This window comes from Notothenia rossii, assembly GCF_949606895.1.
Source record: "Notothenia rossii genome assembly, chromosome: 10".
NCBI lineage: Eukaryota > Metazoa > Chordata > Actinopteri > Perciformes > Nototheniidae > Notothenia > Notothenia rossii.
In genome coordinates, this window is record NC_136908.1 from 11645292 (window position 1) to 11662359 (window position 17068).

Here is a 17068-nt window from a genome sequence, read left to right on the forward strand (position 1 = left end):
TACACGTTTAACACGGTGCTAAATAACGGCCCTTATAATAACAATCCCATAACCACAAATAAAGCCATTAACCAACAGGAAACTGTAGAGTAGAGAAACATAATGTGGAGCACTAGTAGGAGCCTCTTCTTCACAACAAGAGTCAGCCGTCTCTTCACTTCTCATCCGGCCATGCGCTCCCATGCTCTCCGCACCCAAAAGGAGGGGGAGGAGGTGAGAGAGCCACGCAGCACTAGCAGACATGAACGTGCATGCTGCTGTCACGTCTGTAGTGCGGAGTTTGGCCGAACGCTGGAGCCGAATGAAGGGGTGCAAGAATATGCAAAGTGAATAATGTTCTTTGGGCACGCTTGGATATAATCGTCATCCCGGCTTCCTGTTTCTCAGGCAGACATACACCTGCACATTCCAGCAGCTATTCATACAACCTAAGAGATTTATGATGATGTCTCATACAAGCAAGATTTTGGGGCTGAGTATATCGGACATTTAGCTCGATGACGCCCACAGGGTTTCGCCACACCCACCCTGCAGTAGTGTCACTCAGCAAGTCCCTCACTGCCTATCTCAGTGCTCCGACCTCTTTGAATTGGGTGAAGAGGAAATCTCTCCCCAAATAGATCAATAAGGCATCATGTCACATCACATCTATTGATTAAAGCTTAAAGCCGGATTTATGTTAGTCAATACGCAATGCTGGCTTCTGTCATTAACATTTTAGTGTGTTTGGAACGGTGAAATCTACCAATGATGAGAACAAAAGTTAAAAAAAAGTTATTTATGCTTTTAAAAAGGCAAATGTTCTACGCTGAAAGGAAGTTGCATGGGGTTTGACTAATATCTTACCACATGATAAAGAAACAAGAAATGAGGGTGGATAAATAAATGTCACTCTGTTTAAGACACACTTTGTCCACAAAGCTGTGGCCCGTTAATGTAGCGTGATGCTGCCACGGCTCGTTTTCATTCTGTCCTCTGTGTGAGCCTGCGTGAGCTCTGTCCATGACCTCCTTGTCATCAATCATTGAGTGTGATCAACAGCCCTGCGTAACTAACGCTCGCATGCACACACAGACACACATTCATTCAGACCACATCAACAAAATATCAAGCATAGCAATAAAACCATGTCAAAGAAAATATTACAGTGAAAGACATACAAACCCAAGCACCGTTCTTTCCACACACACACACACACACACACACACACACACACACACACACACACACACACACACACACACACACACACACACACACACACACACACACACACACACACACACACACACACACACACACACACACACACACACACACACACACACACCAGTACTTGCACTGTCCGGGACGTCCTGCTACTGTTGGCACTAAATACCCTCTCTCAGCCACTGTGTGCTCTCTACAACACATTAGCATCTGGCCAGTCACTTCAGGGAGGAAGGGAGGGAGGGAAGGAAGGAAGGAAGGAGCAATAAAGGTCATGGAGAGAGATGAGGACAGATGAAGGTGGATATGTGAGAGAAGACATTCACAGACGAGCTGCAGTGATGGAGATGGAAAAAGGCAGGAGAGGAAATTCCCAAAAATCTGAGAGATGGATGAACTGAGGAGGCAAAGGATGGACAAGAGAGCATTGATGTCTGAGAGAGGCAGTGACAGGATGAATAAAAGAGCGTGCACAGGGGAAATAAGAATAGCTAGGCAGAAAGAGAGTGAAAGAGAATCAGAGAGACAGACTGCACCATCGAAGAGAAAGCATGTACCCCTTAGATAAAGAAACATTCTGGCTTTAAGTGAAATTACGACTATATCTCCTGAACACCACCAGGTTTCTCCGTGAGGAAAGGTCATGTTCGGGCAATTTGGGACATATTAAAGCACCCAAAGAGAGAGCGGCTCAAAAATGATCCTGGCTTTAAAAAAGGGATAAAAGAAGTTGAAGAGCTTGCTGAAATGTGAAGGGCAACGAGTGCAGACTGATAACTGATTCATTTGAAGTCTTCTTTAGGTTTGACTAGGATTTTAAATTCACCTTCTTTGATATATTATCTCTAAAAATAATTGGAATCTGTCCTGCCAAAAAAAATACTTTTGACCTAAAGTAAGAGAAGAGAGATAAGGAGAAAAAGACAGAAAGAGAGACTGTGAGATGGTAGTGTTCTGTGTGTTTAACCTTGGCAGTGTGGTGGGATAATTCTCCCTGCCATATGCTTTACTATTGGGAGGTGAACAATGAGAGAGGAGCTCGAGCATGCAGCTGGCATCCAGAAGTCTTACAGTACATCTGTGGAACTGCAGCACCACGTGTGTATGATAGCTATACAAACACATTTACATTTAAACTCCTGAAAAGACATGCTGGCTCTATGGATGGAAAGATAGGTGTAGGTTGGTTGGTCGGTCACTTTGGTCGAGACTGAAATATTTCAACAGCTACCAGATGGATTACCATTCAAATCTGAAAACCACAGGTTGGTAGCACAGCAGTCTTTTTAAGCCCAGGTTGCTCTAAAAGGTTATATGTGACTTTTGCATGATCTATTTGAGGTAAACAAATAGTGCAAATCTTGAGAGTGACACTGATACTGTCTGTAGGGGCAGCCTCACGGGACAAGTTCAATCCTGACAGCCCCATAGCTAATATGACACTTTTTCAATATGTTTACCCACATGACCCATTATCAGATCCTTGGGAACAAAGCACTTCCCCCTTATTTGCATTAATATCCGTGTGAAATCTATGTCCTCATCATGTTAGGGTGAAATACACCTGCAAATTACCGCTTTGAAGTACAGTTCATGTGTGCTGTCGCAGGTCATTAAGCTTACCTAAAACAAAAAATTATACTGAAGAGCGCACATCCACTGAATATGGAATGGGTGGTGCATGCCCCCCTGATATTGGATTAAAAAACTGTTTTAAAGGATTAAACAAAACACAACCATTTACATGTAAATATATTCCTCTACACTGCCTGCACTTCCTTTCAAGCTTAATGTTCTCTCCTGGATCAAAAAGGCTAGGGTCAATGCAAAGTCAACATTTTAGCATTTCCCAAGAACGTTGTTTCAGATTGCTAGTATATAAATTTAATTTAAAATCATAAAAAAGGGTATTAAAAAGATTTAAGGACTGGTTCTGAGTAAATTGTGCTAAGTGTTACGCTTGATGTAAAACGTCTCAATGTAACATCCTTTTAAGATGGCAGCGTGTAAATTCAATCACCTTACAGTGCAGAATCACCTCTCATCACCCACAAGCTCATACTGTAAAGCCTGATCATAAAAAGTCATCTCTCTGGTTGTCATCTCTCACTTTATCACCTTCTATCTCTCCTTTTTCTTTAATGCTTACACCAAACTGATCCATGCCCTTGACACCAAACACACATATTTTCTTGTCAGTAAACAAACACCCATAATAAAGATGCTGGAACTTACAGTAAGTGGAGACAGGAGTTCTGCTCTGGCGTTAACAGATTGGCACAAGCAGGTTTTTTCTGAAACTCAGTTTTAGAGTCATACGCGGACACTGCTACAACTGCTGTGATTCAGCATTTCAATAAAGCTAAGCCCTCTTACTCTGCACAAGTGCTTCTCGCTCTCTAAAAGGCACATCAGGTATTTGAGCGATAACAATATGAGTGTGCAGGCAGGCTTGGTGTGCAGCCAGTTTACGTTTCATTGCAGGTACATGTCTGCAAAAAAGCATGCATGGATGTAGAGAGGAAGAGGGATGAACAGAGGGGTAAGGGTAAAAAAGAGATGACATATAGAATTGGGAAAAGAGGAAGGGGCAGTCAAATTAGAAAGGGAGATGGAGACAAAAAAGGAGGACAAATGAGGGGACACAAGGAGAAAATGGAGGATGACTAAATGAACAGGAAGAATCGAGTTATCAGAGGATGGGAGTCCACAGAGAGAGAAACACAGTGACTCAGATGATTCATGGGTTAGAACAGCAGCAGACAGTGAGGCTATCAGAGAGTGAAACAGGCAACAAAAAGAAAAAAAAAGAAATGGAGGGAGAGGGTGAGGCTCTGGGTAATTCACTCCAGGGTTGTTTGAGTCCCTGTCTAAGATGTCACACCATGGCGCCCAAGCCCGGCCAACCGCCTCTGATGGTATTAAACCGGGCCTTCGGTGTGTCGGTGCCGTCGCCTGCCCCGCGCCCTCCAGACAGCGGACGCTGCCCAGAGCAATGAAAGGAGAGCCCAGGAGAAATGTTTCTACTGCTGTGGCAGAAGCCCAGAAAACCCTGCAGCGGATTAACTACAGCCTGGTACACTCACATTGCACACACATAGACACACACAGTCTGCTCCGCTGCGACAGATCAGCACATTTGCATTCCATTACTTTCTACCTATGGACCACCCACAAACTCACACAACCCCACGCCGGAGAGCTGACAGGAGCTGGAGAAAGAGTCGGGGTGCGGGTGAGGGGACGAGACAGTTGCTGATGATGGAAATGAATTAATGTCTTGCGAGAGGAGACTGAGATTGACAGGTGTAAAGCGGGGGAGATGGGAAGAGGTGAGAAAGACAGTAATCCGTTTTTATAAAAACAAGTGAGAACGTACAGATTTCACAGTCAATTCAAGGCCAACCTTTCTGTCATCTTCATGTGCGTCAGCCCTCATCTGAGGAAGTGACAGTGACTTTTGACATGTCGGGATTGTGTGCCGAAATCTAACTAGTCAGCAGTTCTTTTTTTAACTGCAGTATCTTCTGCATACAGAGTAGACATACACAGTTATACAAGTGGGCACATTTGTATAAGAAGCACTTGTACAAAATATAATTATAATATTTTTTCAGCAGCTGTTCAAATGGCCAGATTGTTTTGCCCCTTCAACAAATGCAGTTCAGTTCGGTCTTTATGGCACAATACCACAGGGTGCCATGACTCCCTCCAACAAATCAAGCCAGTGGCTAACTACAGAAAGACACAGAGAGGGAGGGAGGGAGGGAGGGAGAGCGAGGGGCCGGTTTTAAACAGGGGGAAGAGCATAGTAAACAACTACAAGTGAATGGCTGTAGACAATGTCCTACTTTATTGTATGTCTTGGTCATATACAGTGAGTGGGAGGCTGGGATCAGAGGAAACACAACAACAACAACATGTTGCTTGTTACTGTATTAATGCTCTAATGCCCACTTGTTTTGCTAAGTGCTTCATTATGCTTCAACAATGACTTGGCAAAGTTTAGCCTCACAGTCAGTATTCATATTTCTGCAAGGAATAATAACCGCTTTGTGTGATTGGGAATAATTTGCTTTTGGCACAATCTCAATTAATGTGAGAAAGTATTTACAGTTGCTGTTATTTCGACACAGAAATCAGTTGGTATTTCAGCATCTGAATCCGTTCACATTTAGACAGTCACCTTAATGATGTTCCTGACTCACTACAAGCATGACACGGCAAAAGTGCAGCCGTCTGAGTCATTCTCAGTCAGCACCACATTAGCAAACTCTGAGAACATTGTGAGTTTTTTACTGCAGAGAAAAAATGCTGATGACACCATTTGCCAGGGTCCAGATTTGGTAGGTGGAAGTCGGACACAGTCCAGTGTCCACTGTGTGGAAACTGACCCGCCTCATAAACCACAAGGCCCGTCTCGCCTTTCCTGCATCATTACAAATGCATCCCCCAGGGAGGATCAGGTGGCACCGAAACAAGCAAACAAAAACACCACAGCATTAATAATGGAGTGGCTCGGCTGAATACGCACACACACCCAGCACAGGAGTTTGGAGTAGTTGTACCTGTCAGAGAAGAAACATCTTCGGAGTCATGTTGATGTGCGTTTCCATCCATAGTTGGACTATTAAACAAAAACAGAGCATTTCCTGACAGTTTGGGGTTAATTTAAATAGATGATGCCTAAGTGAAATGTTGAATTGTGTATTCTGCCTTTTAGCCTAAATATCAGTATAATAAAACACAAAGCCCAAAGTCAAGTGTCTCCACCACAACATGATTTTTAAAGGGTCTAGTTGTAAGTCAAGACTTTCGATTTAGCCTCCCCAAAAGAAGCTTAACCAAAATAACCGACTGTCGTTCGGACCGAGCTCAGCTGCTGTTTATGCTGTTCTAACCAAAATGTCAGCTTTTATATCGCTTGTGCAGCAAAGTGTCAGGACTCTCTCCCAAGAAAAGCCTGCTCTCTCCCATTATGCCCAGCTCCAGGTTGCATAATTAGGAAGCTGACAGCCAGCTTCATTCAGCTCATAGAGGGAAAACAACAGAATGCAGGGCAGAAGAGAAACAAATTGAGTGCTAAAGAATGTAGTAATTAAGAGTTGTTCAGATTGAAAAAGCTCTGTATTGGTTATTGATAAAATACCATTTCGCTTCAGTTAATCAGCATTATGAGGTGTGTTTTTGTAAACCCAGTCATTGAGAAGATTTCTGTTTTTAGCTGAAAATCACTGCAACACTAGAGACTATATTTGAGGTGGCTTAGCTTGAGCGATGCTGCTGCAGGCCTTAAATACTATTTACAAATGACATTGCCAAAATCCATGTCAGTATTAGTTCCAACATTTAAGCAATGCTGTTACACATACACCATCATCCAGAGAGACAGACTGCTCTTAAGTAGAGTAATCCTTTCCATCAAAAACACGGTCACAAAGTACCTGGCCTGGAGCCATCTCATTTGAGCTTGTGAAGCACAAGACTGTAGGCCTATTAGGGGATGCTCCAGATAGATGATGTTCAAATCACACAGATGTTTACTGTGGTTGTATGTATGTCAGAGGACAGGGTCTTTGTGGTGATGTGCTGTACTAGGGGCAGTGAAATGAGCTTCGAAATATTCAAAACCGGGACTGAGCTAGTTGGCATTCTCTCAGTTTTTAGCCATTAGCGACTTTGTCTTTATGTTCTTTCATGCTCCAGCAAAGTATAAGATGACACTCTGAATTGGTTTGATGTACTGCAGCAAATAAAAAAAAAAAGTATACAATGAATTGTGTGAAGGTTGTCTAACAAAGTAATAGTAGCAGGATCTAATCTGCAAGCATGAGGAGGACAGAAGACAGTGCCAGGCTGGGGCAGAGTAAAGTAATCACTGCGAATAAATTTGAAATAATATTTCTATTCTAATTTAAATAAATATTCTAATATGAAACAATATTAATAAATAGCTGCCTTTTAGAACGGCAAATAGCATATAGCCATTTGGAGATTATAAGACAATGGTCCTGTGGACACAAACATGTCTCTGTGCTCATATGATTGACATTCGAATAAGATATTTAATAAACAACTTAATAAAAAGGCTCCATCCAAGATGCCAATTGTTCTGTACCCTGCAGGCCTGTTCAGCAATATATCCACAACACGAAAGTGGCAATTACCTTCTGACTGTGGTACCGTTTTGTTCCTCGCCCATCATCTGAGGAAAATTAGTTATCTAACTGACCTTCAAGGTACTCTTAAAAGATACTCTACAAAAAAAGACATAGACGTCATATCGCAGAGAAACAACCTTTTCAAAATCTTTGCTGCAGAAAAGGCAAGCGACACAAATCTATCATTTTGATCTCTGAGCTCAGATCCATGCTCCTCAGCGCTGCAGCAGTAGAATCTAATGGACAAAACGCCAGTCTCTTTGATACAGTAACAGCATGCTAAGTGGAGGGGCTGATAACACAGGTACTTCAGTGACCTGTGAACTGGTGCTCCGCTCATCACATCTGCTTAACTCCATGAAGATATCACAGTGTCCTCACTGATAAAAATGCAGTTGCTTTTAAGGCACTAAAGGCAAGAAAGATGATTTAAATGTGAATCACGTACAGAGGAGAGGAAAACAAGAAGAGACAGACAAAACAGACGGCTTCCAGAGGGAGAAGACTTTTTCTTCTGTCAAACTCGTGGAGTGCAGTTCAACAAAGAGTGAAAGGAAACGCACTGCATGCAAAGAAATCTGCAACAAGTGTAGGATGGCGAGAAGCTTTTGGGATTATTTTGTGATCTGAAGAGATTTTTTTTTATTTGAGACAACCACACAGGTGAACTGAATTCAGATGTGTGACATATCTTCAGATCAAACATTGTGTTCTTAAAGTCAGCTGCTTATAAAATGATTTTACAGCATGGGATAGAAGGTTGAATCTACTCCAATACATCGATATATGTGCCCCAGACTGAAGAACCAAAGGAAGAGTTTCTGATGTCAGGGATAAAACCGGTTGCTTGAATGAACATGGGATCTGATTCCATTCTGTAGGTCAATGCCTTTAGGGAGAGCAGGCTGCCTTTGCCTCAGGCAGCTCAAAGCTCAAACTTCTCACTGGGTCAGTTAGGATGTTACAGCTCAGTTAAAGGATGTGGTAGGAATCATTAATATAAAACATTTGGAAATATCTGGTATGTGTATTTACAAGAGTATACACCCAAGGTTGCGGAGTGAGTCAATAAAAATACTGCAGGCACAGCAGAACATTGAGCTAACTGCTAACATGCTAACAATGACAATATTGTAATGTATAATGATGATCATGTTTACCATCTTAGTTTAGCATGTTAGCAATAATATAAACTAGCCTAGAGATTGAGCTGTTCAGTTCATCTTTGGTCTGGTATACATATCTAAACTAAATGTCATAGCAATCTATACAAAGTATAACTTAAAGCCAAAAATAAACATCAGCTTCATGGTGTCGCTATGCCAAAGGATCAACAGTGAGTAGGATTCATCCTCTTAAGAACAAAACAATTACAATCGTTGTTGAGACATATTATGTGGTGGACCGCCAGACATTAGCATGATTTTGCCATCAAGAGACACATGCAGCTAGCATGACTAAACACTAGATTAATAACCTCAATTTGGTTTGAAGTCAACACATTAACATTTTATTTGTCTTCTAAATCTAAGTCAGTGTGCATGTTTACAAAATGTAACTAAAAGTTGTTTGTGTGTCATGTTCTTGCTGTACCGCCATGATGATAATTCCAAAATTAATGAAGCTCTAAAAGCTGACATGTTGAGATTATTTATCTGCTTAAAGAGCAACAACAAGAAATATGCCTTGAAGGGGAGGGAACATGAGGTATTAGATAATAACACGGCAGTTTTTTTCTAGTTTTTCTCTGTCTCCTCCCACGGGGGTCAAGCTGGACTCGTGTGAGGCCGAGGGCTGAGAAAATAGCTTTGTCTCTTTCACTATATAGACGAACAAAAGACAGAACCCTGATTGTTCCTCGTGTGCTGAGAGGAGGGGGGCGTATGATGGAGCAGTGGGAGGGGTCCATGTCTAATTGTGCGTGTGCATCTGTGAAAGGGGGGCAGGGCATCTCTTGAATATTCCATATGATGAACAAGCGTCTGCCCTTCTCATACAAAACAGAAGCCTTGAATGACAGACAACAACAGAGGAGCATTTCCCCCGCCTGGTAGACCGAAATGGGACAACAAGCTGTTCGTTCTGACACTTTCACTGAATGATGAAAATATAAATTGATCATAAGAAAAGCCATTTTTCTAATGATCAAACACTGATCTTGTATTATTGTTATTTGCTAAATATAATAAAAAAAACATGAATTTATATTATATTGGATTCTATGAACCAAGATAATTCAAAACAAATTAGGAATAGACAATAAGTAATCAATATTTTTGATGCATACTGTCTTATTATATATATTGTAAGTGTCTTTTGTTGGTTTAGTGGCTGCTTATAGTACAATTATGTCATTTTTCAGAGCTTGCCCAACGGTTCTGTTGTTAAATGTTCCGCTTTTCCCATCTAGCCAATATACCCACATTACTGAATACTTTTGTAAATATTTGTTGAAAGCACCAAAAGTTATGCCGATAATATCGTTGCAAATTGATATTGGGGTATTTGATCAGAAAGATTGTGCTTTTGATCTTCTCCACATAGCCCAGCCCTAGAACAAATATCCTTGTGAAAGTGTTTACTTTTAATTGAGTGTGTTTTCATGCAGTTGCAGTGAGACCTTAGAGGGAGGGAAAAGAAATATGCAAAAGGACACACACTGCAGAGATGTTTTCTCCTCACAATCACTGGGCTAATTGTTCTGGTCCATTACAGCATGTTAATAGGATTTTTTTTGTGTTAACTCAAATCTCTCTAACAAATATCACTCTATCAATGATCATGTAAAATGTTATGCCCTCAAATTTTACATGTCCTGACACACTTGCACACATATTGCTTTTATGTCAACAGGCTAACAATCTTAAAAGATAAAAATAGATTTCACTGACAGAAAATGTGATGAAAAGGAAAAGGGCAAACAAAAGCATGTTGTTTACTACTGGAAATGTTAAGCTTATTGATTCTAAATGCTTGGGGATAAAGACTGAAAAATATTCCCATAATCTTCCAAATCTATTTTCCCAATCTAAAAACACTGGCTGCATTGTGTCCAAATCAGCTCAGAAAACAGTATAAAACAACGATTTTCAGATGATGCAATAATAACTAAAGTGAAGCTAATTTTAATAATAAAAACAACTGACCAGGAAAAGCAAATAATAGGGGAACTGGGCACTATGGCTGTATTTCCACCGGATACAATTTCTTCTTTTTCACAAGTAAAACCTTATTGTAGTGTAATTATGACTTTCACAGACCATTTTAAATCCCTGTGGGATGCTTGGTAGAAATGCATGTAATCTCTTGTGATTAATCTACTGCTATCACTGAGCATAACGGACACAGCAAGGTTACATGGTCAACACAAACGTGCAGACACTAGGACTATATTCTGCGTACATTTGAGAGATTCATTTAAAACCTTCCAGTGAAATGTACAGAATAAAGCTGGATAAATGAGTTGGGACTGTTTGAGAAAAACAAACACAGTATCACGTGTAAAAACCATGGGTGCAGGACCAGCATGACTAACACATGCACAGATGTTCAACTCATGAGCACGTCTATTTCCCCCGAAGGCGATGCTTTGACCCTCAAGCTCTGCATCACAAAACAGCTATAACAATTTGCCATTTTATCTTCAATACCAGATACCGTATTAAAAGAAAGGAAACGGGAAATTAAACTATTACATAACGACTTATGAGGATAAAGATTACTGATGTCACACAATTTTATCATGATCATATAACCTCATAAACATTATGTGGAAACACAAAGCCAACCACAATGAGTAGTTCAACGGTAACTATAAATACAAGCCCATAAAAATGAAGCTCTGAATACAATATAAGCTCTTTGTTGTTTTAACCTACTTTTGATAAGAGCTGCAAAAGGGCTTTTATGCTGGATTGTGTTCAGTGTATTCACACAAGTAGGGCTTCCACAAGAGTTTTGTTCAGTACCAACTTACTATAATGGGGGCAGTGCTGAAACCAATCTTCCTCTTCTGAGGGATGTCGTCTTTGTTTTCATGTGGTAGACCGGGAATCTCCGTCAGATCACATCCCGGGTCGTAGACAATATCCTCATCGTCTCCGTAGAGGTCGTCCTCAGGATCAGTGCAGCTTTCCCCCCAGCCCTGGTAACAGGCATCCCCGTCTGCGTTAAAAATCACCCGCTCATTCCCAACGTATTCCTCATCGGGGTCTTCCACCTGGTCCTTGGGAGATTCAGAGGGTTTTTCTTCTCTTGAACCCTCCCCATCCTCCTGGCTTTCCCCAGCAGCTGTATTTGGGGCTGGCAATGGCTCAGGGGAAGCATCTTCAGAACCTTTTTCAGTAATCACGGCATTGTCTGTAGGTTTTGAAGTGTTGGACTCCCCGATGTCATCAGTATATTTGATTTTTTCTAAAGGTGTCTCCTCTTCTTCGCATGAACCATTGACCTGGCTTCCATTGGTGGTGACCCCTGAAAGACGCTGTCTGCCTCCGTTTGTAGTCTCAGACTTGTCTGCTTTGTCCTGGACTTTTTCCTCATGTGGTTCTGGTTTCAGCACTGAAGTCCCTGTTGCAGGACTGGGGCTCAGGATGTCATCAGCGGACAGGGATGAAGGAAACTTTCCCCCTGTCCTGCTCCGGTAGCTTCCATGTACTGGAGATTGTCTTGAATCATCTTCACTGACATCACCTCCATGGCGGTTGAAATTGTCTGGCGAGTAGAGGGCCCGTTTGCTGACTCCTTTGTGGTGCGAACCATGGTTGTGTTGGTCAGCATTTTCAAAAACAGCACTCAGTTGACTGACAGTTGGCGAGGACACCTCTGTTCTGGAGCAAAGTGAGTCCAAGGAGTCTGTGCTGCCTCGATTAGACCTGGAACCTCGCCAGTCATCCAGGTGCTCATGGGAACCTCGTTTATCACGCCCGGATGCAAAGACTGGGGATTGGGACTGGTCCCGTGACTGCTGCTCAAACAGCTTCCTGGTTTCGGAGAACTTGGCTCCAGAAACTCCAACCTTGTCAGCTGATAAGGAATGCTGGAGTTTTATGACTGATCCATCGGCCTTGTTGATGAAGTTGGTGGGCTTGACCATCTTTTGAGGTGATAAATCATCACTAGCCTTGGCTGGTACATCTGTGGCCATTTGCATGAACATGTCCTTAATGCGACTGACATGGCCGCCATACTGCCGGCCCCTTGGCTGTTTCACCCGTTCTTGGTCTTTGGGCTTGGAGTTTCTTTCTACCCGAGGCTGATCGAAGGACTTCTTGAGTGCCTGAAACTCAGCTCGGTAGGCATTTCGGTGGGGGGAGGCACTCCGGAGGCAGGTCCTTTCCCCCGAGGCCTCCGTCTTCAGCATGATGATGTCTTTGGATTCAGAGGGGGTGTCAGCATCGCCGTGGCCTCATTACAATCTGGAAGTGAGGAGTCTAATTTGAACTACCGCTGTGCAGCCTAATCAGATCCACTTGATATTATCGTATTTAGGCCCATTCAGACCTGCAGGGATAAAAAGAGAAGTTATAAAGATAAAAAGATACATTTTAAACATCCACACAGTAATGGCAAATACACTTAAAGTTTTCATCAAAATTATGATTACAAAGCTTAAAAGAGATAATTTTCACATGACATCAATAACACTATTTAGAAACATGGGAGGCAGAGGGCTGATGGGTTTGATTTATAAAAGCTCTTAGTAGAAGTGGACTAGTTATGAAATACTACGAGACTCTAAAAGCCCTCTGATTATGTTGTCTTTTCAGAAATGCTGCACTGTTTACCTTCTCAAATCAATAAGTACTGTAGACCTCAGTGTTTGAGCACTTCATGTTTAAACTGGTGCTATGCTGCAGGACATATTGTTGTTTGCTCCTTCTCTCTTTCTCTCTCCCAATCCCTCTGTTTTCCATAGTAAGCTGTGACCCTTTTACGCTGATATATCCCACAGCTCTCTAGACCATCACTGACATTATGCTGCTTCTTGCTAAATGCCATCCCTCACACAAAAACATCGCATGGTAGTTTAAACCTTTACTGCAACGAGAAAATGCTGTTGAATGCAACATAAGTGTGTTGATTGGTAAAAAAATAAAACATTTCATGAACTGAGAGATTTGCAGTTCACCCATCATTACAATATTATTGCATTGGTAGTGGGCTAGTATAGTAGTTAAATATTATATACCTACAGCTACTAAATCTTTAATCATGTTTGAAAATGCATACCATAAAGAGGATGATAAAAATGTGGCACAAAAGATCATCCGGGACACAGAGTATCCATTAATCTCAGCAGTGCTGAATGGTATGAATGCAGCAGCAGTGACTGAAGCTTTAATGTCCCGGTTCAATATTCATTATCCACATTGCTGGACCCTTGCTGGTCAACGATTACACTATGTAAAATCCCTGTGCAATAAACAACCATTTAAACTTGAGTAACATCCTGTGCTGGAGTATATCGCACGGAGATAAATAAAGTTAGAGATGAAAGATGGAATCGAGGCTTTAACATTGTGTCAGAGGGATCAGACAAACAGCCAGCCGCTCATCATCCACACCGCGCACAACATGACAGCTCAGGTTTCTGACAGTTAAACATGTATCGATGCACATTCCCCCCCCCCCCCCCCCCCTGTGCATGTATGCATGGGTAAAAATACTAATGCCTAACCCTTCTCTGTGATTACAAAAACACTAAGTTAACTGTTAACCGCAAACCACAGCGGTGGTGCTTCAATGTTACAAAAACAAAAGAGTCAGACTTACATCCATGGCTCCGGCTTCGTTTGACGCTTGATACAAACAAACTGTAATCCAGAGGCTAAACTCGTTGGGAAGATGGATGCTGTTGTTGCAAAACCTTTCGACAAAAACATATCTCTCCCACGCTCGTAAATTGTCCGATATGGATTTGCCACTACAGAAAGGTTTGGACACACTACAGCCGCTACAACGCCATTGCAGGCAGTGGGCGATGCTGCCAGTTGCTCTGTAGGGGTGGCGATGAGATTTGGCAGCTCGTCTCACGGAGAGCTGCACTGTGCCAGGGGCTGCAGGGGCTGGTCCGATGGACGCCTGCAGTGTAGAAAAGTAAACATACGTAGCTCTACGGTAGACGGTGATTTGCAAAGGTAAAGCCTCATGTGACAGGTGCTTAAACCTGAACTGCTGCAATGGTTTGGTCCGATAATCTGCCGCGCGGAGGGGGTTACAGTGAGCTGCAGTCTGCATAAATACCAGCACACAGCAACACTGTAACTTTACTCTTCATGCTGCCTCACTGTTCATCAGTGGGGTTTGGGTGGGGTACATGGGGTCATGGACCATTGGTGTTCAAATGATGGTGTTTCAAAATGTGGACCACCCGGGGGCCTATAGGAGTTTAAAGGGGGGTCGAGCCAGCTAAAGTTATTTTTAAAATAATGCTAATTCCATCCACATGTAATTAAATGAAAGCCAATGCATATTAAAGTTGGCTACTGAACACACAAAACTAAATCTCAAAGATATATCAGAAGATGCTTTGGGTTCTAAAGTGTGCAGTCTCTTTCCTGTAATGAAGCTGTTTGCATTAATATTTTAGCAGTCTTTTAATGAAGATCATCAGAGCTTAAGAAGTCTAGCTTGGTAGCACAAGAGTCAACAGAAACCGCCATAAGCACGAGACTGAATTCATGTGATAAATCCTTTATACAGTCTATGGAGAAATCCTTATAATAAAGAAAGCTTTGTCAACAACCAAATGTGTGATTTTTCAGCACTAAGTTATATAATTGATTATATTTTATTAAGAATGCTGCATTCTTGCATATTTTTGAAACAACACATGACAAGTAAAATTAAAAATTACATTTTTCGATCAAAGTGCGATTCAGTTGACATATTTGTGACTTTTTTGTTGCCTTCTCAAATCCCTTAAAATAAATCTTATTTATAAACATGTGGAGTCAAATAATCTGCCAAAATATGCGATTAACATTTTTATGTAATACTTGTAATCCATAATAAACTCGATGAACACTGCATATTTGCAGTAGGCAACTGTTTTTCACTTGTACTTATGACCCTTCAATTTTCCGTCCCAACATCTTGAATTTAGAGAGTCAAATATAATATGAAAGAGTGTCATTGGGTTTATATATCTGCTACACTACAAAAAAAGACTTACGAGCTACAGTTTGTCCCTGTTTAGCCACAGCCCCTTTCATGGGGGAGAGCAGGCATATTGCATCTTGCTTTTCAGCAAAAAAAGAAAGAAAAATAAATCAGGAAAGTAACATTTTAAATTGAAAATGTAGTACTGAAGAATATTCTGAAACATAATTGGAGCAAAAATCAATCCATATCAGTACACGGTAATTCACTTCAGATGGTGGATACATGTTGCCGTCTTTGCCTAGTGGTAAATGCTAGTCTTCATTACATCTTAATGCAGTTATTGACTTACAGTGATTGTTGTGATACGTTCATACCCAGTCCAATCGGCAAAGACGTCTGTGAAGATGTTGCTAAGCAACCTAAAAATAATCTTAAGGGGATAAAAGGGAGGGTGAGAGAACATAACAGCCTCGCACTGCAGAGCATGGAGGATGGTTATCATCATGTTTATCACCAGAGAGGAAGCCATGAATCTAGAGCCAAACATGAATTTATTAAATAACAGCCACTGTGGGGGAAGGAGTGGTTCAGTCTGTAGGGGATTGGACTTTGGACCGAAGGGTTGCCGGTTCACGTCCCCGATCGGACCAAAAAGATATGAAGTGTGGACTGGTACTGGAGAGGGGCCAGTTCACCTCCTGGGCCACTGCCGAAGTGCCCTTGAGCAAGGCACCTAACTGCTCACTGAAGTGCTCTGCTCTGACCTCTCAACTGCATGTGTGCATATAACTGTGTCAGTATTTGTAATGTGTCTGTATTTGTATATGTATACATGTTCTTACAAGTGTGTACTGTATGACATGTATAAAAACACATGTGTGTGTACGTCAGAGTGGAAACTGAATTTCCCCGTCGAGGGATTAATAAGGTCCATCTTCTCTTCTTTCAGGATGTTTGCCAGAATTTGGGTCCTTTTCTGCATGATTAATGTGCTCTCTGAGTCTCGTACTAATAGATGACATCGAGGGGGCATGAGGGGTGAATTAAGGGTCCCACAGCCCTTTAGCGGGCCTGACTTGGAGCCAAGGGGCCAAAAACATGACCATCTGTCTGCTAAGACTGTCTCTGCAGGGGGTCTGGACGGTCTGGAGAGATTGGGGAAGATTTCTCCAACATGTCTCTGCATCCAACAGCTGGGCTTAGGGGGTCATGCTCTGCTGAGGTGACGGTGCATGTTTGTGCATGTGAGTAAGAACGTTTGACAACTCCTGATCCAAATTTTAGCGGCCTTATCAAGAAATCATCCAAAACGATAAATAAACCAGCATTTGGAGAAGCTTCCCAAATGACTGAATTCAGCTAACAATTAAGAAATAAGCTTTCAGGAAATTACATTACGACTACATGAAATTACAAATATATGTTGTCCAAGACAAAGGTGGGAGTACTCAGATCTTTCAGTAAACGTAGAAATACTAGATTGTAGGAATGCTCTGTTGCAAGTAAAAGTCCTGTATTTACCAAGTTAAAAAGTTAAAAAGTATTTGAATCAAAATATAATTAAAGTACAAAAGTAGAAGTAGCCTACTCAT

At 41.7% G+C, this 17068-nt stretch overlaps 2 protein-coding genes across 7 annotated transcripts in view; both read right to left on the minus strand.

The window, feature by feature from the left end:
• Positions 1-6082, minus strand: part of dync1i1a (dynein cytoplasmic 1 intermediate chain 1a) — a 94570-nt gene extending 88488 nt beyond the window's left edge. The window contains 1 exon segment of the mRNA XM_079653254.1: positions 6079-6082. The gene's annotated coding sequence lies outside the window, so the exon portion shown is untranslated.
• Positions 1-17068, minus strand: part of ppp1r9a (protein phosphatase 1, regulatory subunit 9A) — a 57396-nt gene that overhangs the window by 35575 nt on the left and 4753 nt on the right. For 3 of the 6 annotated variants that reach the window (XM_079653228.1, XM_079653224.1, XM_079653225.1), the window contains exon 2: positions 11347-12872. In XM_079653228.1, the coding sequence (XP_079509354.1) occupies positions 11347-12732 (1386 nt within the window). In that variant the 5' untranslated portion in view covers positions 12733-12872. Of the gene's footprint in view, positions 1-11346; positions 12873-14144; positions 14530-17068 lie in introns of those variants that run through there. The other 3 variants (XM_079653227.1, XM_079653223.1, XM_079653226.1) reach the window with 2 other exon arrangements.